General features: G+C 37.6%; 1 protein-coding gene across 4 annotated transcripts in view; it reads left to right on the top strand.

The window, feature by feature from the left end:
• ICA1 (islet cell autoantigen 1) overlaps positions 1-21511 on the top strand; it is a 76623-nt gene extending 55112 nt beyond the window's left edge. Inside the window, exons 10-17 of one of the 4 annotated variants that reach the window (XM_075492881.1) lie at positions 2964-3058; positions 5162-5211; positions 8869-8931; positions 9047-9088; positions 12989-13270; positions 18390-18485; positions 20281-20416; positions 21413-21511. In XM_075492881.1, the coding sequence (XP_075348996.1) occupies positions 2964-3058; positions 5162-5211; positions 8869-8931; positions 9047-9088; positions 12989-13270; positions 18390-18485; positions 20281-20402 (750 nt within the window). In that variant the 3' untranslated portion in view covers positions 20403-20416; positions 21413-21511. Of the gene's footprint in view, positions 1-2963; positions 3059-5161; positions 5212-8868; positions 8932-9046; positions 9089-12988; positions 13271-18389; positions 18486-20280; positions 21174-21412 lie in introns of those variants that run through there. The other 3 variants (XM_075492885.1, XM_075492883.1, XM_075492884.1) reach the window with 3 other exon arrangements.
• The last annotated feature ends 551 nt before the right edge of the window (positions 21512-22062 follow it).

Below are 22062 nucleotides of genomic sequence, written 5' to 3'. Positions count from 1 at the left end.
TGCTCTACTAGTATGAAGAGTCTTACCCTGATTTTTAGAGTAAAAGAAAAATAATGAAGCTAAGAAGAAAGCTTTCTAAACACTAGAGGATCCTACCTTCAGTCACATGCTGGTGCAGCTTGCAACAAAGTCCATGTGAGTTCACACGAGCACCTATGAGTGCTGTGAAGTTACACATTTGTCTGCTCTGAGCCAACAAAGTCAGGGACGCTTCATAGACCCAACTGAAGTGTGCTTCAGTCTGTATCTTTTTATAGCCTTGCTTAATCACTACACTTTCCAGATGATGGGACTTTTTCCCTTCTTCTCATGTAACCTGAAACAATTAACAGAATATCAGAGTTTCATTTCTACGCATGCTGGCAATAGTGATCACATTACCATGGGTTCTTGTTTAGAAAACAGTTTACAATGGCTTTTTAACATTCAGTTTTATTTCATGCCCATTCCGTAGATTTTTCTTAATCTTTTTAAAAAGATATCTCAGTTCATAGTGTACATTGGGATGTGGAATAGAGAGAGGCAGGATAAAAGGAAAATAATTTCATTATTTGCTATCAGAATTGGAGAGAATATTGTCTAAATTAAATTCCTAAATTGATTTATTGCATTATAATACAGCTGGTGATTTTTAACAATTTTTATCATAATCTCCACTGAAGCTGAAGCTATATTTCAGAGCTATATTTATTTTTCTAATACAGGAAATATTAAATGCCATTATTATCATGCTATTTCCTTCCCAAGGTACTTGTGAACTCCATTTCTATATGCTGTTTCCGTGGTTTGATCAGTCCTTTAAATATGGATTTCCTGAAACACTCATGAAGGAAGCATCATAAAATGTAGTTCCTTAAAGAAGGATGCTGATTTCTTTGTATTTGTCTTGGTGAAGATGCAGAAGATTTTACTTCTGATACTTTTCTTTAACATATATAATTAGGCAGTACTTAAAGTAGTTCTGTTTGTTGTTCGAAACCATTCCATCCTTTTTGGGGCAGGCTCTGTGCTGCTATACTTAGTGGCTGCTGTACTATTGCACCATCACCTCCTGATTACGGTAAACTGCGTGCCCTACTATGAAGGTGTCCAAGACAGTTCAAGTGCCCAAAGCAGTACAGTCCCCGTAATGCAAAGCTCTGCTGACTTCCTCTGCACTGCACTTTTGTGCAAGTATAGTGCATGTTATTATGTTTTTCAACTCTAACCCAGGGCCTCTTGGAGTCAATGGAATAATTCCCATCAATTTTAATAGTACAAGAAGTGCAATCTAATCAATACATGTTGCAAATGCAGTTAAAGGGTAACATACTAATTCATAGGTGATCTAGCTGAGGTGGCTAGCGTCCATTATTCAGAATCCAAGAAGCACACTTACAAGTGGTTCTTGTAAGCACTGTTACAGTTTCCAAAAAAAGTGGCAACCATAGAATAAGGTAAATTTCTTTAACGCCTCTATTATTGCTGCTTTTGTGATCCCTCATCTTTTGACACACCATGTCACACCATGACACTCCAGATGCTTATGACAGATTAATCTGTGGTATTAGGTAGAAGAATTAACTTACTGAGAGGGGAAAAAAAATGCAACTGCAGTATACGACAGGTCCATTAGTTTGGTTTCTAAAACATGGAAGTATACAGTTCCTCATACAGACAAGTACTGAGCCAAGCAGAAACTGGACTGCCCCTTCTGGGGACTCATCTGTCCTGGATAACAGGGCAGTGCAAACAAGACCTGCGACACACCTGGGAATGCTTTTCTTGTAAGAAATGGGCTGGGGACTCTAACTTTTATTCGATAGATGAGATGGACTTAGCGGCTGTGGTTTTTTTCTTTGTTTTATTATTCTGATGAAACATACTACCATTTTGTTAAAACTCCAGATGCAAAGCCACTACCTTTGTGTGTTCATTATGTTTTGTACAAAAGGTGGCTTATTTGTTTTAGCCTCAGCTTTTTGGGGGACGGGGGAGAAGCTGGATGACATGCACTACTATGAATATCAGCAAGACACAAATAAACTTAATTACAAGTGGTCAGGAGTAGTCACATGAAACATGGTTTTATTTTTCAGAAACTGAGTTGGACTTTGGAAGGAAGAACATGTTTTCACCTTCACAGCAAAACCATTTGATAGAGCCAAATATTCACATTGCTAACATCTGCAATTATTTAACTCCTATCTTCAGTTATTTAATTTTTCATACAGAAATCCTAATTAATGCATAACAGGGACAACCAGTAGTATATTTATCACTTCTGTAATCTCAAAGAATCAGTCTATAATGCTTTATGTGTTGGCTTGTTCACATGTCCAAATTTTGGTTATAAAAATGCTGACCATGAAACTGTACATTATCTTATAGCATGGCCTTTCAAATTGCAAAGGGACAGTAGGGTTTTGTAATACCACACCTGGCCTCTGTCTAACTAATCATCCAAGATTTTAACCCTCATTTTCAGTTTCAGGATACAAGTAGTACCTTCCCACTACAGTGCAGTTGCCAAGGTTGTGTGAATAGTTGTGTCAGGAAGAAAAGGGAATAAAATAAAGAAGCAGTAGATGAGGAACAAATAGATGTAAAGAATGAATTTTTCTCATATTAAAAAAAAAAAAAAGGCAAACCCTCAAAATGGCAAAGCAGCATGCGTTTAGTGCCTGCTTTGCACATGGTATAGATGGTTTTACTTAGAAATATTAGAAACAGAACATGAGTTTAGAAGTAGCCAAGAGTCACCTTCTTATATAAAGTGTATTCATGTGACTCAATTTGAATGAGTATCTTCTAACATTCTTTATTTTGCTTGTTTGAGTCAGATATAGTTTTGATACAGCTCAGAAACATTCTTGCTTAATTTGTGTAGGTTCTGTAGTCTGGTTTGGCCTTAAATGACACACTTTTCCTTCCCTGATTCCATTTGTTTTCTTCTCTCCATTTACATTATGGTTATGATCTAGAGCTTACAAGATCCTGTGAATAAACTAACAGAAAAAGCTGAAAAAGAGGACCTGCAGATTGAGAGCACCAAATCAGTACAAGATCAGCAAAGTCAGTAAGTCACATGGCCTGTATATTAAAATAATAAGTATTTTTGTCTATAATCTGCTTTCTGGTTGCTAACGTCACCAAACATTTATAAATGGAAATATAGACATAGCGTCTGATCACACTAGCTAATAGTAAGCTTAATACAAGAATTCCTGAAATGCTGTAATGTGTACATGAAAACTAATAAACTTTATGTTGAAATTAAGAGCTTTAAGAAGACCCATTAAACCTTTGTATGTTTTTCATCTTTCCTAGCTTTCTCTTTATTTTTCAGCTTTTGCTTCATTTTTTCTTTAGTAAAAGAAATGGTAAACCACTACACATGGGAGAAGATACATGAGCATTGTATTTCTCCCTTCAGCAGCATCTCCTTTCACCTGGGAATAGGATATGGATTCCTGATTGCTTTGAGCAGCAATTAGTTTTTGTAATGTATACAGCATCAGTCAGTAATCCAGTGAAGCAGTAGGTACTTAGTAAAAAGTACATCTAAGTGAGCTGATGCTATCAAGGTTTGAGTTACCTGTAGCTCTGAGGTGGGAGAGACTTATGAATGGGCTGCGATGGGGAGAGGAGAACAGGAGAATGAGATGCGATCCCTGCCCTATAGGACCATCAGGATTCAGTTGCAAGGAGATGCAATGTTGATATAATCCTGCTGCCACCTGTTGTTTTGACTATCCCTGGTTAAATGAAGCACCCAGCAAAGGATCAGTTGTCAAAAAGCAGAGAACATCTTGACTGATAATTAGTGGATTTTGCTTGGCTATTTATAATAATGGGTTTTTAAAGAGTTCAGTTTTCCAGTCCTTTTTGCTTGTTTAGATTCAGAACCACTGACCAAAATCACTTTATAAATTGGTCAGGTTTGGTGCTATTCAGATTAGAAAGGACTCGGCCAAGTACCATTTGGCAAGTGGTTGTTTCCGCAGCAGTTCCTTGAATCCGCTGCTTCTCGTGACAATAATAAAGAATTTAATAAACAATTGTTTTCCTCAATGTTGAATATAAAATTCTAGAATGAATGCATGATTCATGCAAGATGTGTGCATTGGCACCTACCAGCAAATGCATCAGATGCCATGTCATGGTTGTACTTGTTTTTATTTATGGATTATCTTTTTCCTTGTCTGTTATAAAACTGAGGGGAAACAATATGTCACCATTTTGCTGTCTAAAACAAACCATAAACAAACATCTAAGATTCTAGAAGAATTACGCAAAACAAAGCTTTTAAAATCCTCATGAACTTTCCATTCACAGTAAACATTCATTATACTAGAATTTGGCCTGAATCTAATTTTCCTCTGCTCCCCACAAGCCTATCCTCAAGAGCAGGGGAGGTGGCTCCTCTTGTCCTATCACTAGAGGAGAGGAGGAATGTGCCTACACAGTCCTCTTCACCACTACATCAGCCTTGTGGCTGCTTCATTCCCTATTGGTTGAATGACTTTACACAAAATAATAGCAGTTAGAAAGTACATATTATTCATTGAAGAGATTACCTTTGTATAAGAATTGCATGTAAACCACAGCTTTTCTTCTGTCAAGAGCTTTTTCATCAACACGGCTGATTTGGTTGTTTAGAAATCTGCTGATATGGGATAAAACTCACCTCACTTGATTTTTAATTAGTTGCTGTTAAAAAGAGAAGTGCAAAGTGGGAGTGGGTTTTTGGGGGGGGTGTTGTGTTTTGGGTTGGGGGGGGGGGGTTGGTGGGTTTTTTGGTGGTTTTTTTGTTTGTTTTGGTTTTTTTTTTTTGGAACAGTTGCACCTCCTTCATGATAGTTACGAAAGACCAAATCTGGAAAAGCAGAATACACTGTACTTTTCATTACAGAGATTTAGTTAGATTAAAAATGGAAGGGTGGTAGGTTTTGATAGTTCATCTTCAATCTAATTTTTGTTTTCAACAGACTTCTGCCAATGAAACAATAAAAGTTAAGAACAGACCAGTATATACAGCAAATGCAAGAGTCCATCTGAATTACTGTTTATTTGTTATTGATATGATTCTGTAATGATGTGACCAAAAAGAGAAAAATGGTTTATTATTCTATAGTCTTAGAATTATTCTCAATTTTTTTTCTTACTCTTTTAAATTAAGGTTGATTTCGTTAGATGAGGAGAGCCATACCAAGGAATCAAACTATTCAGGTATTTTATTTCATGTTATCATAACTGCATAAGTGCTGTAATACATGGTTTTTTCATTTTTGTTTATTTCATATATGTTTAACTTCACCCAGAAAACCCCTACAAATGCATAAAATTAGGGCTAGGCAGATCTGTTAAACCTAATCTCTTACATATTACATCCCACTGCATTTCATTCAGTTACTCTCAGACAGGTCAAATAGCTTGTCTTCCAAAGCGTAATTCTTACATTGGGCATGTCCTCAAAGAAAGGATCTACAGATTAGTAGGTGTCAAGGAAAGTATGCCACTTAGCTTGCTAGTTTATTCCAGTGTTTAAACATGTACTCTGTTAAAACTTGATGAATTCAGTGGAACTTCTGCCTAAAAGCTAGGCAAAGTCATACTCAGCCGCTGCCAATGCCCTGATGGGTGGTTATTACCCACTGACACAGCCAGGCTCTAATTGGAGGTGCACAGTGAAAGAATGGGAGGCAGTGGGAGGACACAAGTGACAGGAAGGGAAATTCTGATTACATACTAGGAAAGAAAGTGTTCATGGTGAGGGTGGCGAAGTGCTGGAAAAGGTGCCCGGAGGGGCTGTGGAATCTTCATCCCTGGAGATCTTCAAGACTTGACAAGACATGGCCCTTGGAAACCTGATCAAACTTGATAGCTGGCTCTACTCTGACAAGGGGCTTGGACAAGGTAACGCCCAGAGGTCTTTCCAGCCTAAATAATGCCATGGCTTATAGTATACCTTTTTCTACTAAATCAGTGGAGAATCCCTTTAGTATGTAGTCTTTTATCCTCCAGGAAGGTAGTTAAAAGGTACTACATTAAAATCAAGACACCTCTTGCATCTTCATTTTGATAGACTAACCAGATTGATGTTTTGAAGACATCTTCTCTAGCCTTTTATTTTTAAAGTTTTTGTTTCCATTCTGCTTTCCAACATCCCTTTTAAAATGTGAAATATATAACTGGACAAGACATTTCTGATGTTGGTCTCTCCTGTCGTGTTTCTAGAAGGTAAAATCACATTCCTGTTTCTATATCCAAGAAGGATATCTCATTTTGCTGCAACATTGAGTTAGAAGCTCATATTTGAATTTGTTGTTTATCAAGACTCAGTTCCTTTTGGTCACAGCTTTCCAGGACTCATTCTTCCTTTCTGCAGCATGGCTTATATTCCTTATTCCTTGAAATGAAACTTCCAACTTAGTGGTATTAAATTCTCCCAGCTCTGACTACAGAAACTGAATGACTGGCCTGAATGACCACCTTTAATAGTCTGTTAGTTGTTTGCACATTTTTTTCAAGAGTCATTTTGTGTTTACTTCCAGATGACTGCTAAAGCCATTGAATAGCGATGGATATAACACTAAACCTTGCAGATCTAAACTAGAAACACTTCTACTTTGCAATTATTTCTCCTAACAACTGGTTTTTGACATCTGTTAGTTGTCATGTTCCTAATCCATTCAATATGTTCATTATAGATATTATGCGGTGCTAACTTTTTAGCTGGAAGGCTATGCAGTGCAAAGTCAAGTTGTTTCTAAACAAATATCTTTACCAAAGAAAGCTCATAGTTTTATCAAAGAATGAAATTAGTTGGGTTTTTTTGAACTAGGTCTGCTTTCCATAAAAACACCTTTTATTATAGGAGCTTTTATTATGCTCGTATTCTTTTGCTGAATCCCATACAGAATGGGACTCAGTTAATGTTTTGCCTAGGAGTAATGGTGAGTTACCAGCCCATAGTTACCTACAATTACTTGAGTCACCCTGTTAATTATCGTTGTTGTTTGGGTGTTTTTTGTAATAATGACACAATATTAGAACTTTTCCAGTGTGTTGAAGTTTCACCCATTTTGCAATTAATTAGATCAGATATCTCTTTGACGAGATATTTTAATATTCTTGGATACAAAATCTGACTTATATTTTCTTAGCAGATGTTTTCTAGAATCTCAGTTACTTATGGGCTGTAAAATATTTCACCATCGTCCATAATATAAATACCTTGTTCTGTTTCTTTCTGCATCTCCCCTAAAAGGAACTGAAGTATTTTGGAATACTTCTGCCTGCTCTGCTAAATTTTTCCATCTCCGTACACTAGTGGGTCTGTGCCATTCCAAAGATTTTTTTTTTCTTAAAGTACTCTGTACGTACTAAAGTAATACAGATGTAGTGCTACTAGTGATGGAGCTGTGTTTCTTCATAGTTTTCCTCATCAACTACTTCTACTTCATAACTTCCAATTTTTTATCGTTCTCTGCATTTTCCCTTAATATACTATGGCTGTTCTTAAGATTGGCTCCATCATGTTTACCACTGAACTAAGGCAGGCTTTCAGCAACAGTTTTTTCATTACAGAATTGTGGCAATCCATATCTCACATTTCATGAACTTATCCTTCTGATCTTTTTTTTTTTTCCCCTCTGCCAGTCAGTTTAGGGGTGGGTTTTTCGCCTTTAGCTTTGTGCGTTGTCCATTTATGGAAGCATCATGTATATTTGTCCAGGTGTGTTTATGCCTCTCCTATCTATATCTGTACAGAGTGTAATCAGATGTGATCATGGGTCCTTAAACGACCAGCTGATTCTAGTGCTGGTAGCACATTTCTGTCACTGTCCTAGCAAAGCCTTGTTAAATAATATGATTCAAACAGCAAGCTGTTCTGTTTCATTTAGTTCTGAACACACCATGAGGTTTCTTTTGAAAGGGTTTGGCATTCAATTTTTATTCCCCTATAGAGAATTTTATTTCTGCTTTCCAGCCTCAAATTTGAGGCTTCCAGGAGATCTGCCTTCCAGTTCTGGCCATACTGTGACCGACCTCTTCATTTACCTTTAGAGCTACAGACTTACTTGTCTAGAAGCTAGATTTCCTCCACAGTTAATGGGGAGAGAAAGCATGTTCAGCAGGTAACTCATCCCTCCTGTTTTGCTACATATCTGAAATGGGATTAATCACCTGAGGGATGTGCCTTTCTCATCACTGATGGACAGAATCTAGATGATTGTTTTGGCTCCATGTCTAATCTAAGAAACTTGCTCAGAACTTAAGGTAGTTACAGTTGGGGTGCGGTGGTGTTTTTTCCACCTCTGATAGCCTATAACCCTCAGCTATACATTTTCCCTCCTATTGGTCTTCGCCCATTTATTTTCCTGTAGGAGGACAGGTGCTATTATTTATATCCTGGCCTGGGGTGCTTTGGGGGAAGATTCCTTTTCCCTATTCCCAGTGTTGGTGTCATGAGGAAGAACGTATTGTCCAGGAAGGTGATTTAGGGAGTGATGAGGTTCTGGGCACTTTTGTGTTCTCTCCTGGCCTGTGTAAGTACAAGCTTCTAAAAGAAGTGTCTCTGCTTCTGGAGGACAGCAGAGACCTGTCTGATTCTTGCAGTTGCCTCAGTTGGGTGCACTCAGCCTGGAGATGGGCTAGTGTGGCAGGCAGTGATTCAAAGGAAGATCCCCCCCCAGCTTATTATTCAGAATTTTTCCTCAGTTCTTGGAAATGCTTATAGCTTGGGTCTTTCATCCATTGTGACCAGGTTCATTTTAAACATGAATACCAACAACCATTGCATGTTGATCTTCTAGTGACATTGTTTATAAGCATGGTCTTGTGCCAAGTTCAGTTTGATGTGTTTATGGATCTTGATTACAGCGGACGATGGCAAGGATGTCATATCCACGTTACAAGGAAATTGTAACCACAAGCAGAACTCAGGTGAAGAGACTTAAGAAAACTACCTTTAGATGTCTACATACTGATTGTCGGTGTACTGCAGATCTTCCTTTGTTGCTTTTCTTTTTTCTTTTTCTTTTTTTTTTTTTTCTCTTAGGTGCCATAGATGACTTATTAGACCTTCAACCTGAAGAAAATGGTATGAAACATTTGTGCATGTCTGTTTCATCTGCTTTTCAATTACAGGCACCAAGTATAATTTTAATCTTAGCTCTTAATTGTTTCCATAATCTGAAAGGTTGAATGAAATTATTCAGCTGCAGTATTTAAACAGCGTTAAAGGAAACAACTTCATATATGTGCAGAGGCGCTATTCCTGATGTTATAATGTGAAGTAAACCTTACTGGGGCTAAAACACATTGTAGCAGGTGATTCAAGGTTAGGTATACTGGACTATATTGTTATTTGCCCCACTGAATTAGGTTTCGCTGTAAACCTTACCCCTCCTATAACATTTCATAAACTTTTATTTTTGGTTATTCAGTTGTTGTATCACAACCCTTGGTTACTCTAGTAACCACAAGATATTATATCAGAAACAAATTATTTAGTCCTCTTAAAACCATGTAAGAACTGGTGACTTCTTTCAGCCAGATAGTTAGTTAAATCTGCTGTGCTGTTCTCATACACATGAGAGAGCAGTCTTTCATTCCAGGCTCTGCTATCCTTATGCTTTTGGTAGATCAGTGGCAGCTCAAGGGGATGTGCTGTTTTTTTCCAAAGGGTACTGTTTTACCATGTAACACATGAAAGATTTGGCTGAAAGTTTTATATTCAGTTTTCATATGCAGTAAGAGTATTGCCTATAATTTCTCATTTGCTTTTCACTGATATATCTCAGAAGAATGAGTAAAAAAAACTTCAGCAACAACAAAAACAACAGTGGCCACTCAAAAAGCAAGTAAAGAAGCAAAGAAAAAAATCCCTTTGTGCGGTTTAGTCGGTCGGACTGAGAGTGTATTTTGGGTAGGTAAGGCTGCCTTCATGGTAGGTAAGGAAGAGAGCATTTGCAAACACTTTGACTTTGGATTTGCAACGGGCAGTCTCTTGCACTGTGGAGGAATTACCCATGTGGGGAATCACCCATGAAGGCAGAAAGAGGGAAAGTTCCTCAGCTTCCTGTGCAGAAGGCAGCCCTAATCTGTGGATAGATAAGGTAGTGATGACTTCTTTTCTGTGGTTAATAAAAAAGGTCAGTGCATGTCTGATAGTGGCCTTTTTTCTTCTAGTTTTCCCCTTACTCAGTTCCATTCCTTTTTGGACCTTCTTAGTGGAGATACAGATAATGCATACAAATATTGGTCATACAAGTTTAGCTATGTCAGTTAGAAGGCTATTTTTTTTTCTTTAATCAAATAGTTAAATCAATCCGAAAGCAGTTGTGGGGCAGCTACATCAGATAAGGATGGTTATGTTAATGTTACAATATCAGCCATTTACCCTAATTTTACAGACTAGCTAGCTTTAGGCTAATGAATATTGTATCATTTTAAGTGCACCAGTATAGTTAGAGGTACACTTTTGTGTGTGTTTCAGAAGGAAGTCTTTATCCTGTGTTTCCGATCATGTATCATTGCAAATATTTTTAGTTTCTCTTTGCATTTCATTTTTTTAAATACCAGCAAAATGAGGCACGTTTGCAAAGGAACATGAGCATTGCTAGAAGCTTGTTCAAACAACTACAGAAAAGAATATAGTGACGTTGTTTTTTCAGTGTTTTATTGGGAGCTTTGGGGGTTTTTTAGTGGACATTTATAAGGTATGGGGCAGCATGTACAGACAAAAAAAGGATTTTGACTGTGAAAATGGGCAGTGGAAACAGAAACAGGAAAAGAAGTAATAGAAGATTTATGGGTGAGGTGAGAAAGTCCGTATCATTGTAGTGATCTAGCAGAGATACCACATGAGTAATATCTCAATAAGCAAGACTTGTTTCAAGATAACCTTTATTGCAAACAAGAGTAGAACTTACTGGTACTTACTCGAGGCAGCCTGAGCAATAAGCACCACCCTATCCTCCCCTGCCCCGGGTGCATCGTCCCCGCAGGAAGAACAGAAAGACTCCTGAGACAAGAAATGCATCACTCCTCTGATGTCTGGTGGTCGTATGCACTACAGCAAGACCGAACTGCTCTTCAAATGTAAAGCTCTATGTCATACTTTCTCCCCCAGTAAAAATGAGACTACTGCAGTGGGATACCGAGATGAAGTAGAGCTTTGCTCTGAGCTGTGTTGCTGCAAAGTCTTTGTTCCATTATAGTAAATGTCATTTGTGGTTAGGTACAGTGTTGGCGGTATGCCTTAGCAGATCTGTTACTAATGATGCTCTCTTTGCATCTCCCCCTGTAAGCCTTCCAAGTTCATGAAGGGGCCTTCTCAAAGCAGCTTTGGGATGGTGATGCCCCATAGAGATCAGAGTTCTTAAGTGCCTTTGAAATAGCAAGTGTCTTTCCCCTACGGAAGGATTTACCCCTCTGCCTCACCTGCTGAATAGCTTGGGGGAATTGTAGGTGCTTGGACAACATTAACATTCTTTGCTGTTTATCTGAAGATGGGAAAGCAGCCTGAAAATTCATGAGAACAAATTGTTTCCTATGGTATTTTACTTATAGTCTAGTGGGAACATCAGGAGAATTGACGTGTTTGTAATGTTTCTATTTCTAATTTTTGGGCCCTGTCAGGGAGTACAGAGGTATATAAAAATGTGAATTAGAAAGGAGCTGGATCTCAGAGCTGACTTCAGTAATGAATAAAATCCTTATATTATATGTTGGTTTATTTGTTTTAGTACGTAGGTATGTATGCTGACTCATTGCCGATTTTAAAACAGCGCTTTTTTTTTTCTCCTCTGACTCAACTTCAGCCATTTAATTATAAATTATTACAGCTATTAAAAAGGAACTTTCCTGACAAGGCCATTGCATTTAAATAAAATGGCCTGTTGCAACCACTTTGCTACTATCGATCTTTTATCCCAACCCAAAAGGGTTAAAAACATCTTTGCAAGTTGTACTCAACTTGCAGAGCTCAGCTGATCTATCCAAACTTTAGAAAACTGAAGTTGCTTCTGTGCCTTACCACAAGTTTGAAATGAGCATAATTAAGATAAACTGATCTGGGTTTCAGCAACATAACATTATCAATGTTGTTAACCACCATTTTTGTCCTCTGCCTACTCCCACAATGGAGCTCTAAATGTTTCCAAGCAAAATAACACTTGGGGTTCCTTGACAGTTCTTTCACTCTCCAAATATTTTGTAAGCTAAAGAAAAGGATTACATTTCTGGTAACAAGCTTCATGTATTTTATAAAACTATTTAACATTTCTGAAATAGGAAGAATTGTTTTCAAGGAGTAATGTCTCGAGTGATCTAAGAGCTTCTTCAGTTGCACTTCTGGTGCTAGAAAAACTAGCAAGGGGAATCAGAAGGAAAGTGGCCATAGCTATTTCTCAGCAGCCTAATAGAGGAAAAAAGAAGTTACTACAGCATTGAACAGTATAGAAATCTCACTCTGTGTAGAGTAACCTGTTCCCACGGTGAAATACCCCAATAATTCAAGCATTGGTCAGAAGGTCATAAAGGTCATCTTAAGTATGTTCTCACAAAATTCTAGAATAATCCCCAACTCTTATTTATTTTCAATTTATATTCCATTTTTTTGACAGTTTTGTATAATGCTTCAAAAAGCAACACAAAAGTAGTCTTCTCCAATGTTTTAAATATTAGACTATGTAATGATTTTTGGTGTGGTGTTTAATAGATTTTTTTTTTTAAGCATACTTATGGTTTTTAATGAGAAATTAGTCTTAACATCAGTGAGGTTATCTAAGATAACCAAGGAATTACTCATTGCATAAGCTACAAGCCCAGATGTCCAACAGAACTGGGTCTAAAAGAGAAAACAAATATTCACGCAAAAATATTCTATCTCACTTAACATACAAAACCTAGATTTAAAACCTAGTTTTAAAAAGGTTCCTTCTTTTCTTTGTTTGTCTAAAAAAATATTTATCTTGACTCTCTTGTTCTGAGACAGCTTCAAAGGATCAGTTTGTGAGGTCCTTGGAGTCAGAACCTGGTGATAAGGATGAAATGGTATTACTGAATGAGATCCTCAACGCTTCCTCCCTGGACGAGGGGGAATTCAGCAAAGAGTGGACAGCTGTTTTTGGACAGGTTGCACTTGCTGATCTCACCATGAACTCTTCAGCTGGAGATGTGGAGAACACTTCATCATCTGTGGCACCAACACCATCAGGCTTCTTGCCCTCACAGCTGTTAGACCAAAACATGAATGACTTGCAGTCATCTTTACATGGTGAGAGCTCATCTTGTTCTGTTAGCGTTTTGGTTTTAGGTTTTAGAGTATGGTTTTCTGCTATGTAGAAGTGTGGTGACAGCTTATGTTGTGCCATAGCTGCAGAAACTCTGAAGTTAAAGCAGGGTGTGGCCTGGAGAAAAACACGAGTAGCATATTTTTCTAGCTCTGCTCCTTCAGTCTTTGTGAACGAAGTACGCTAAAACCTGAAGTCAAAATTACTGTCTTGAATATTTTCATTGAGCTTCCTGAAATGTTCTGTAGGGCTTTGAGACATTTTTTTCTGTAACAGAAAATCTGTTTGAGTGGGTTTTACTGTTTAAATCATAACTGCTGTCTCTGTTAAGGGGCCAAAGAACCAAAAATTATTACTGTATTTTGTCTAGGAATGCTATTTTTAAACAACTTCGTGAAAATCGATTGCATTCATTCATTTTCTTTTTTTTTTCAATGCATCCCATACTGTTGCATGTAGGGATATGGGTAACGTAGAATGGGTTGTCTCATCCTAGCAACAGTACAGGTGGATTCCTCTTGTAGGCAGTTTATCTACTGATGCAACTCTCTCTCCCCTTTCTTCTATGCAGTTCATTTTCTTGGGTTTTCCAAGCTGCTGCTGGGGGAGAGGAAAGGAAAGAGGGGAACTAGGGCAGAGCTTTCCTGCTGCTGTTTTGGCCTTGAGGAAGGCAGGCTGGTGATAACCAGCCAACAGCAACTACCTTCGTCCTCCCCACAGTCCAGCTAGATTTCTCCTAGGGCTTTGCAAGCTGGAGGAGGAGCTTGCCTTTTTGGGCTCTGTCCCAAGTCATTTAAATCTCATTTGTCGAAGAGTGATGTAGGAAAGACTAGCAGACCGATTCCATCCTGAAGACTACTTCTTGGAACCCATGCAACTGGTACAATCATACATGATGTCAAACAACCTGTGGCATTTTGGCAAGAATAAGAAAGTCAAATTTACTTTATAATTAATACAGTTACCACCACCACTCCTAAAGCAAGATATTTGGGTTCACTGACTTCAAAGGTTAGATGGAAACGGGGGGAGTGACATTCGCAACGATGCACGGTTTTAGATGTATTTTTGTGTTGAGGTACATGCATATATGAGTATGATGGATAGAGTGAAGACGGACTGGAAGAGTGTAGGATCTGACCTCATAAAAAAATGAGCTAAAAAATCATGAGATTTAATCATTGCATTGTCAAATTAAACAGTTTGTGACCAGAAGCACACATGGTATCTATTGAAAGGGGAAATAGGAACAATGAAAAACACCTTTCTTGATACAGAGACATAAACAGATTTTAAGCAAATTACTGAAAATAGCAACAGAAATATTATGGGATTTATTTTTGTCAGAGTTTGTATATGTTTTTAAATGTAAACATGTTTTTGAAGGAAAAATATTTTTGAGGTGTAAATGGCAAACAGGGCTGGTATCCTTTCTGAGGTGGTGGTTATTGCTCTCATTTGCCCAAGACACTGGCATTGGCTGCACTGTTAGCACTTCAAAATCAGAACTCAGGTATGTTGCATTCAAGGAGCACCAGAAATGGAAAATCTGTTCCAGTCAACATGGTATCCCAAAATCTTTTTGAATAAGGAAAAGAATAAATATGTATTGAAAGAATAAAACATGTTGATGTTTTCAAATGGATTTCCAAGGTTTTGGCAGAAGATCATGGTAATTGATCTACTGGCATTTGAAAAGTCACAGCTAATCAGCTGAATGATTGTATCTGATAGTCAGCATGTTCCCAGCTGACTCTAGTTGCCAAGTAAAGTGCATTATTTAAACTAACTTTCAAAGGCTATTTTTCTTTTTAAGTTTTTTGTTTCTCATTTTTTAACAGAAGGTGAAATTCTGTCCATTTTATGTCTTATGAAATCTCAACTTTAATCTTAAACTGCGTCTCATTTCACAGCACTTCTTTAATGATTTGACCTTGTAAATGAATTTGGAAACAGATACTTTTTTTTTAAAACAAAATACTAACTGCAGTAGAAACCTATCTAAACATACAAGTTGAAAATATTAGAGTATATGAATTATGGATATTTTTACTGAGGACTTGTGATACATATCCTACACTTTTTTTCCCCCTTAATTGGTAGGATTGCTTAATAATTATTCAGCATGAGGTGCTACACTGGAGCCTCGATGTTGCATACTTCCTGTGTGAATTTGGCCTTAAGACCATAAAGATTCTTAAAACTCACATGCTTAACTTTAAGCACATTAACTTTTCTATTAACTTCAGTGGGATTACTTACTTATTTTACGTTAAGCACACTCATAAATCTTTGGGGCTTTGTTTTCTCTTTGCCTCAGATCTTAATCTGTAAAACAGGCACAATGCTATGCAGGTTATAAACTGTTACGGTCAGGAATTCCCAGCTCAGAGTTTTCTCTGGCTGTATTTATAGGCAGGATCTAGCACAATGGGACTTTGAATTGCTATGGGACAACCAGGTGCTGGTTTAAAATATATATAAATGTATATATATATATTAGAAACAAAGCATGCTCTCCACAAATCTTTTAGATTCCCCTCCAGATACAGCTTTGTAGTTTGGTTGCCTTTCCACTTTTTCACAGAGAGCATTGGCTTTCTCTTTCATGACGTTTATGGCCTCATTTACTTGCTTATTCATGCCACTAAGGGCTCCTCTTTATCTTACCTACATATGCATATATTCTAGTTGGTAAGAAAATGTGCAGCTCACAGTTTCCATTTCTAAATTTAATTGTGGTAACATTTGTGAAGATGCTAGCTGAAAAGTAAGCTGTTTGGTTTCCTTGCTGTCACGGCGATAATCTTTTGTCTAGTCACGTAATGAAGCCATCCTGTGAACCAGCAAACCAGAAGAGGCTTAGGGCTAACAAGTGCTTTCAAATTGATAGGCTGCAGTTTGTTTTTCAATGGCAAAGTTCTCTGTAGCTCACTGTGAGTGGACACTAAAAACATAATTCATGAAAGTATTTAAGAAAAATTCTGTGTCAGTCTTTCCCAGTACCTTCATAGATGCATAAGTTCATTACGAAACCATCACACATTTTGTGGAGCATTTTGGTTGGATGTTTTTGTTGCTGTTGTTGGGTTCTTTTTGTTTTCTAAGTGGTACTTGAGCTACCTGTGTTTGAACGAACAGGGAACCAGGCCCATAGCATCTCTCACAGATGTGCTACTTACCAAGCCTTAGTCCAGGGCCTCAAAAGGAGGGCTCCAAAGGAGTTAACTGGTCTGTGGTGCTTCACTCTGTGGTCTGCCAGTCACATCAGTGTAAATGAACATCAGTGAGGTCTCGGGGAGCCAACTCCTGATCTCACTGAAGTCACTGGGACTTGCACAGAAAGTTTCCAGGCAGCACTCCCATTCATTTCTATGAAATTAGGATTTGGCCCTATTTGCTTAAGCCGCTCAATTTATCCATTGCCATCCATTGACATGTTAAAACACTTTCTCGCAATACATCTCCAAACAAACGAAAGCATTACAGTTTCCTGTAGTGGTGTGTAATGTCCTGTGCCATTCTCTTTTGTAACACACGCAGAGAAAATGCCTGGAAAAGTAGGTCATTCTGAAGTGTTAATGCCATACTTTTCATTATTTGTGATTCAAATTTGCTTATTTGAAAGATTAAACTCAAATCTCATTTTCAGGGGGCACAGGCTAGCTCATAAGACTTTACCACCTTTGCCTAGAACAAATATATGTGAGCACTCTGCATCCAGATTTTGAAAAGTTTTTGGGTTGTTTCCTTAGAGATACAGAGGATGTGTTTGTGGCTTTAAATTTCCTTCCTAATTCATGTGACTTTATAGAAACACTCTTCTTGCCTCCTTTTAATAACACAGATTGGGCTTTAGACCTTTTATAGTCAAGGTAAGATCAGAGAGTGATGAGAATAATCTGTTAGAGAGAGGAAGGGTTTATGTGACTTAGGTGGCTGTTACAGTAACTGTCAGGATGCTGGGTACCAATATCTGACAGGGGTCTCAAAGGAGGAGAAAGTAAGGGGAGGAAGGACAAAGAGTAGAAATGGATGTGAGAGCATGAACTTGTAGAAAAAAGAGACTGAAAAAGGAAATGCTGGCTGTGTGCACAGAGGAATATCCTGTTTGTGATGCTACACAATTAGATATACTCGATCCCTGAGACAGATGGATAATTGATCAGGCCACACTTAAAGGAGATATTATTGAAATTAGAAATAGGGCCTCCAGTCCTCTAAATGTGACAAAGCATAAGAATTTAAATATCTTAAGCCACGGACAAAAATGCTCCGTTTTTTCCTAATATGTTTCCGTGGTACGCCACCACTAGTTCATTTTGCCAGCCTAGCTCATCTGGCCTCATTAACTGTATTTATCATTACCCTTTTGTGGCTATGGAATATGCATGTAAGAACAAAAAATTGTGAATACCCAGTTTCACTTTTTCCTGCATAGTTACTCTCTCCCTGCTGAGAAGATCCTTCCAAATGAAGAACAAAAAAATACTCCATTAAAACCTAGTTTTAAGTTAACTCAAAGTAGTGCATCTTGAATTTAATTCTTCAAAGTGTTTTGCAAGAATTTTTTTTTTTCAGAATTAATCATTTCAAAATTAACTAAAAAATCTAGGGTCTCTAAATATGTTTTTTTCTGGAATAGTTGCTGAAATGAAAGTATTTGGAACTGTAAAAGTAAAGAAAGGTGGGAAAAATGTTTAGTATGTGTGATATTTTTGCCCAAATGTAAGTGATAATTATTCTCCCTACAGCTATGCTTGAATTGATTACTGTACTGGCCTTTCTGTGAACAGGTATTAACTGTGATTGGATAAAAGAAACAAGAAAAAATCTTTTTTAGCCAGGTTAAAGGTTTGAAAAGAGTACAGTTGCCTGAATCTGGAGATGATGAAACTGACCCACAGATATTCTCTTCTCAAGGTTGATGCTTGTCTGCAGCATCTGACTGCTGATTTCTTGTGTGGGAGGAAAGATACGAACAGCCATAAACATAATATTCTGCTCTGTCGTCTGACGTGCACATTGTGCTGCCAGACGATGGGTTGTCGGAGTTAACAAAGTAATTCTTCACGCTAATGCTGCTGTATTATTGAATTTTAGGATGGGCAGCTAACAGTGTGAGTCCACCATCTATACCACAGCCAGCACAGAAACCAAACAGCCTGAATGTGAATGCTAACAAGACGCCCGTGAAAGGTGATACAGTCATGTATTTTTTCAGTTACTTTGCTTTTCCTTTTTAGCTGTGACTCTTGTATCTTTCCAGTCTTCTCAGTTACTCTATCATAATAAAAGCGATTTTTGTAGTAGTTACATGTCAAGAATCTTGTGCTCACTAATGAATTACTCTGTTTCAGTGTTGATTATGTGTATGGTATGTGTGTGTATGTGTATTTTTTTGGTAGGCTTCAGTACTAGTTGTATGTCAAAAGAGTAATTCACTATATAATGAGTGAGTTGAAACTACAGTTTCTTTTGCTACTTTAATTTTGAGTCACGCAGAATAGCATCTGCATGTACTTTGTCTAAACTAAACAGTGTTTTGAAGCTCTAGGAGGACATTGTGGTTAAAATACAGGCTACTGATAAGGCAGAAGAGCCCTAATTGCAAATTTTGTTGGTAACATATATCATATTAGTAATCGTCTGTTTGAAACTTAATTCACTTCTTGCAACTGAGCCAAGAGTGCATAGTCCTGCCATCTACTGAGACAAAGCCCTGCTGGTTTTGACTAGGGTTTTCTGGATAAGTGAACCAGAAATATGTTGAATCCTTATTGCCAGTTTGTAGCCTATTCTGTGCATTCACATTCGATCAGAAGCTACGTCAAAGATGTTCAGTGCAGAAGAAAGGAGAGATGTGTATTCCTTCCCCTGCCTCCCGGGATTAAAAGGCTGACATTTTTCAGCTCAGCGGAAAAAAAGAGGATTAAGGTGTTTTGGAAACTGTTTTGGAAATGAGTATGATTCCACAGCCACAGTACCTTCACCAGAAAAAGGAACAGCCTTCAGCTACTTTGTTTATGAACATGGCAGATACTCCAGCCTTGCAGACACCAAGATGAAAGTCATGCCAGGTCTATTTTGTCTGTAAATTCCTTGTGTCACAAAGAATGCTTTCATGCGACATTATCTCTCTGAGTGGAAGAGCACATCTTATTTCACTATCAGTATAATACATGTTAAGCATAGGGTCACAAAAAACAAAGCAAGTGGTGATGTACCTTCTTTAAAGCAGCCAAAGTTGTCACCGCTTTAACCTGAACGTCTGCCCTGTTGGAATAAGAGAAAGTAGGAGACCTCTGTGAAATCTGTATGTCAATATAGACACATAGATGCAATAGTCCAGCTGCTGTTGGAACATATTCCTGGTTCACATTTTTTTATATTCATCAAAAAATACACCATAATACTAGAAGCTGTACTTGGAACTGGCTATCAAACATACCCCCTCTCTCTCCAGCCAATACCTTCCCATTAAAACTTCATTCCAAATGAGTAATGACCTTGTGTGGTCATATACAGGGAGGACAGAACAGTCACATGAACTGGATTTAGGCGAAGGAATTTAGTCCTGTAAGAGAGGTTGAAAGTAAAATTTGCCTTTGCTTTCCTTTTACTTTTTTGCAGGCATGCAGGTGCACACACAAATAAAATACCTTTCATGAAACAAAGCTAGACAGAGCAAGATTGTTTCTATTTTTAATTAACATGTTCCTGTACTTATCATGGCAGGAGCCATATAAAATACACAAGCAGACAGATGTAAAACATTTATTCTTACTAAAGTTCCATATTCTGTTAAAGGTAGTGTTTTAAAATGCCATCACTCATTCGGATTTTCTTGTCAGAAGTGCCCTTAGTAATAAATTAAACAATAGCATGGTGTTTGACCTCAGTCAAACATTGTCAGTTTTGTTTTAAAATAGCTGACAAGTCTGTATTTTTCTTTTTTTTCTTTTCATTTTGTTTTGGTTTGTTTTTTTTCTAGAACCTACAAGGAATCCTAAAGACTTGACTGCCTGGTTCAGTCTCTTTGCTGACCTTGACCCATTATCCAATCCTGATGCTGTTGGGAAAACTGATAAAGAACATGAATTGCTTAATGCATGAGCCAGCTGCCTATGGTAACTCACATTCCTCCATTCATCAACACTATTTTGGGGTTTAAAAAACTAAATGAAAATTAGTATGCTGTTGTGAAACTATAAAGTATGTGCCATGATAATAAAACTAAAGGGAATGAATCCCCTTTTATATAGGTACAGTTATTTGCTCTTGTTTTGTATAAAGAGTTCGCATTTATTTTCTATGTGGATTTACAAAAATGAGGTTAAGAATTAGGGCAGATTTCTTGCCAAATTAGGTTATCTGCTAAAACACTGTCTTTGCCTGAGGTGATGCAGAGCTAACACTGGAGTGAAATACAAATTGCAAACCTATTTTTTTATAATGTTTCTTGAGTAAATAAAAAAAAAATCATGTAACTGAGGAGGCTGCATGAGTCAGACATCTATCATGTATATAATATATATATTACTGCTGTGTTAAGATGTCAACAAAATTTGTTTTGTTAGTACTCACAGTGAAAAAACTGTGCTGGGGCTAATTATTGAAGAAATACATTTGGGTCTGTGCAGCCATGGAAATTGTGCCCTTTCTGATTTAACTTATTAGACAAACTGCACTACATAAACAGAAGTCATGCCCAGCAGGCTTCTTTTCTGAGGTTTTTCTCCATTGCACCAACAGAGTTTGCACCTGTTGGCAGAAGTTTCTTGCAACTGATGTTTTACCATGCCTTCAAAACATTCATATTTCTGTTCGGAGTATTTTTCATCCAATTTATTTTGAAGCATGTGTTATTTTCAGCTTGTTGTGACATTTAACTCTTTAATAAAATGATTTTGACAAAAAAGACCTTTTCTTCCCAGTGGAATGCTGGTGTGCTCTTGAATTGGTACGTAACAAGCATCTGAAGATAAAACATATAACCAGTTTTTAGACAGTACCTAATAATCCATATCATTACCTCATGCTGTTTCTGAATAATAATCCAGTAGGACAGTAAAAAAATTTGAACTCACTTAGTGTCCCTTTGCCTCCCTGCTCTCCTTTTACAGCAAAGGAAGATAAAAAGGATGTGTCAGCAGCTGCTTAAGGTCGTAAGTTCAGCATATTTGCTCTATGTACTGTATAAGACCTGCTTTGCAATTTATTGTATTTGGCCCTTTATAATTCAGTTAATTTTCCTTTTACATTGGTGGTTTTTCACTACCAGTTAACTGTACACTCAGTTAGTTAATCCTTGCCTCATGGTCTATTAGATAACTAAGTACCTGCACTGGAAACCTGAAAATAACTATATAAATACAGAAGTTAACGGAACTGACCTGCTTCTTCTCAAATGCAGGAGAACAGCATTTGATACCTCCTAGCTAAAAAGCTATGTGCTATCAGTGGATGGGGAGGTTGGACTGACTGGAGTTCATCTGACTGAATCTTCAGCGCGTTTTTAGTACCTCTGTCCAAAACTGTAGTGTTCAAAATCCCACCCCACAGCCTAGAAGTCTCAAGGTACTTCAGTTTTTTGCCAGAGAAGTTCTTCAGATGTTTAGCAGTATATTTTCATGTATAATGGGAAAGGACGGTCTGGTCTTCTCTTTGTGCAGTACCCAGCCCACCCAGGTCCCCAGCACTGAGGCTGGTAATTAAGACATGGAAGCTGATGTAGGTTCCTAACTGTTTCTAAAGATAAAACTTGATTCCTTCC

This window comes from Mycteria americana, chromosome 2 (genome assembly GCF_035582795.1).
Source record: "Mycteria americana isolate JAX WOST 10 ecotype Jacksonville Zoo and Gardens chromosome 2, USCA_MyAme_1.0, whole genome shotgun sequence".
Classification (NCBI taxonomy): Eukaryota; Metazoa; Chordata; class Aves; order Ciconiiformes; family Ciconiidae; genus Mycteria; species Mycteria americana.
Note: the sequence above shows the minus strand (reverse complement) of the source record. Positions and strands in the feature narration are given on the sequence as shown.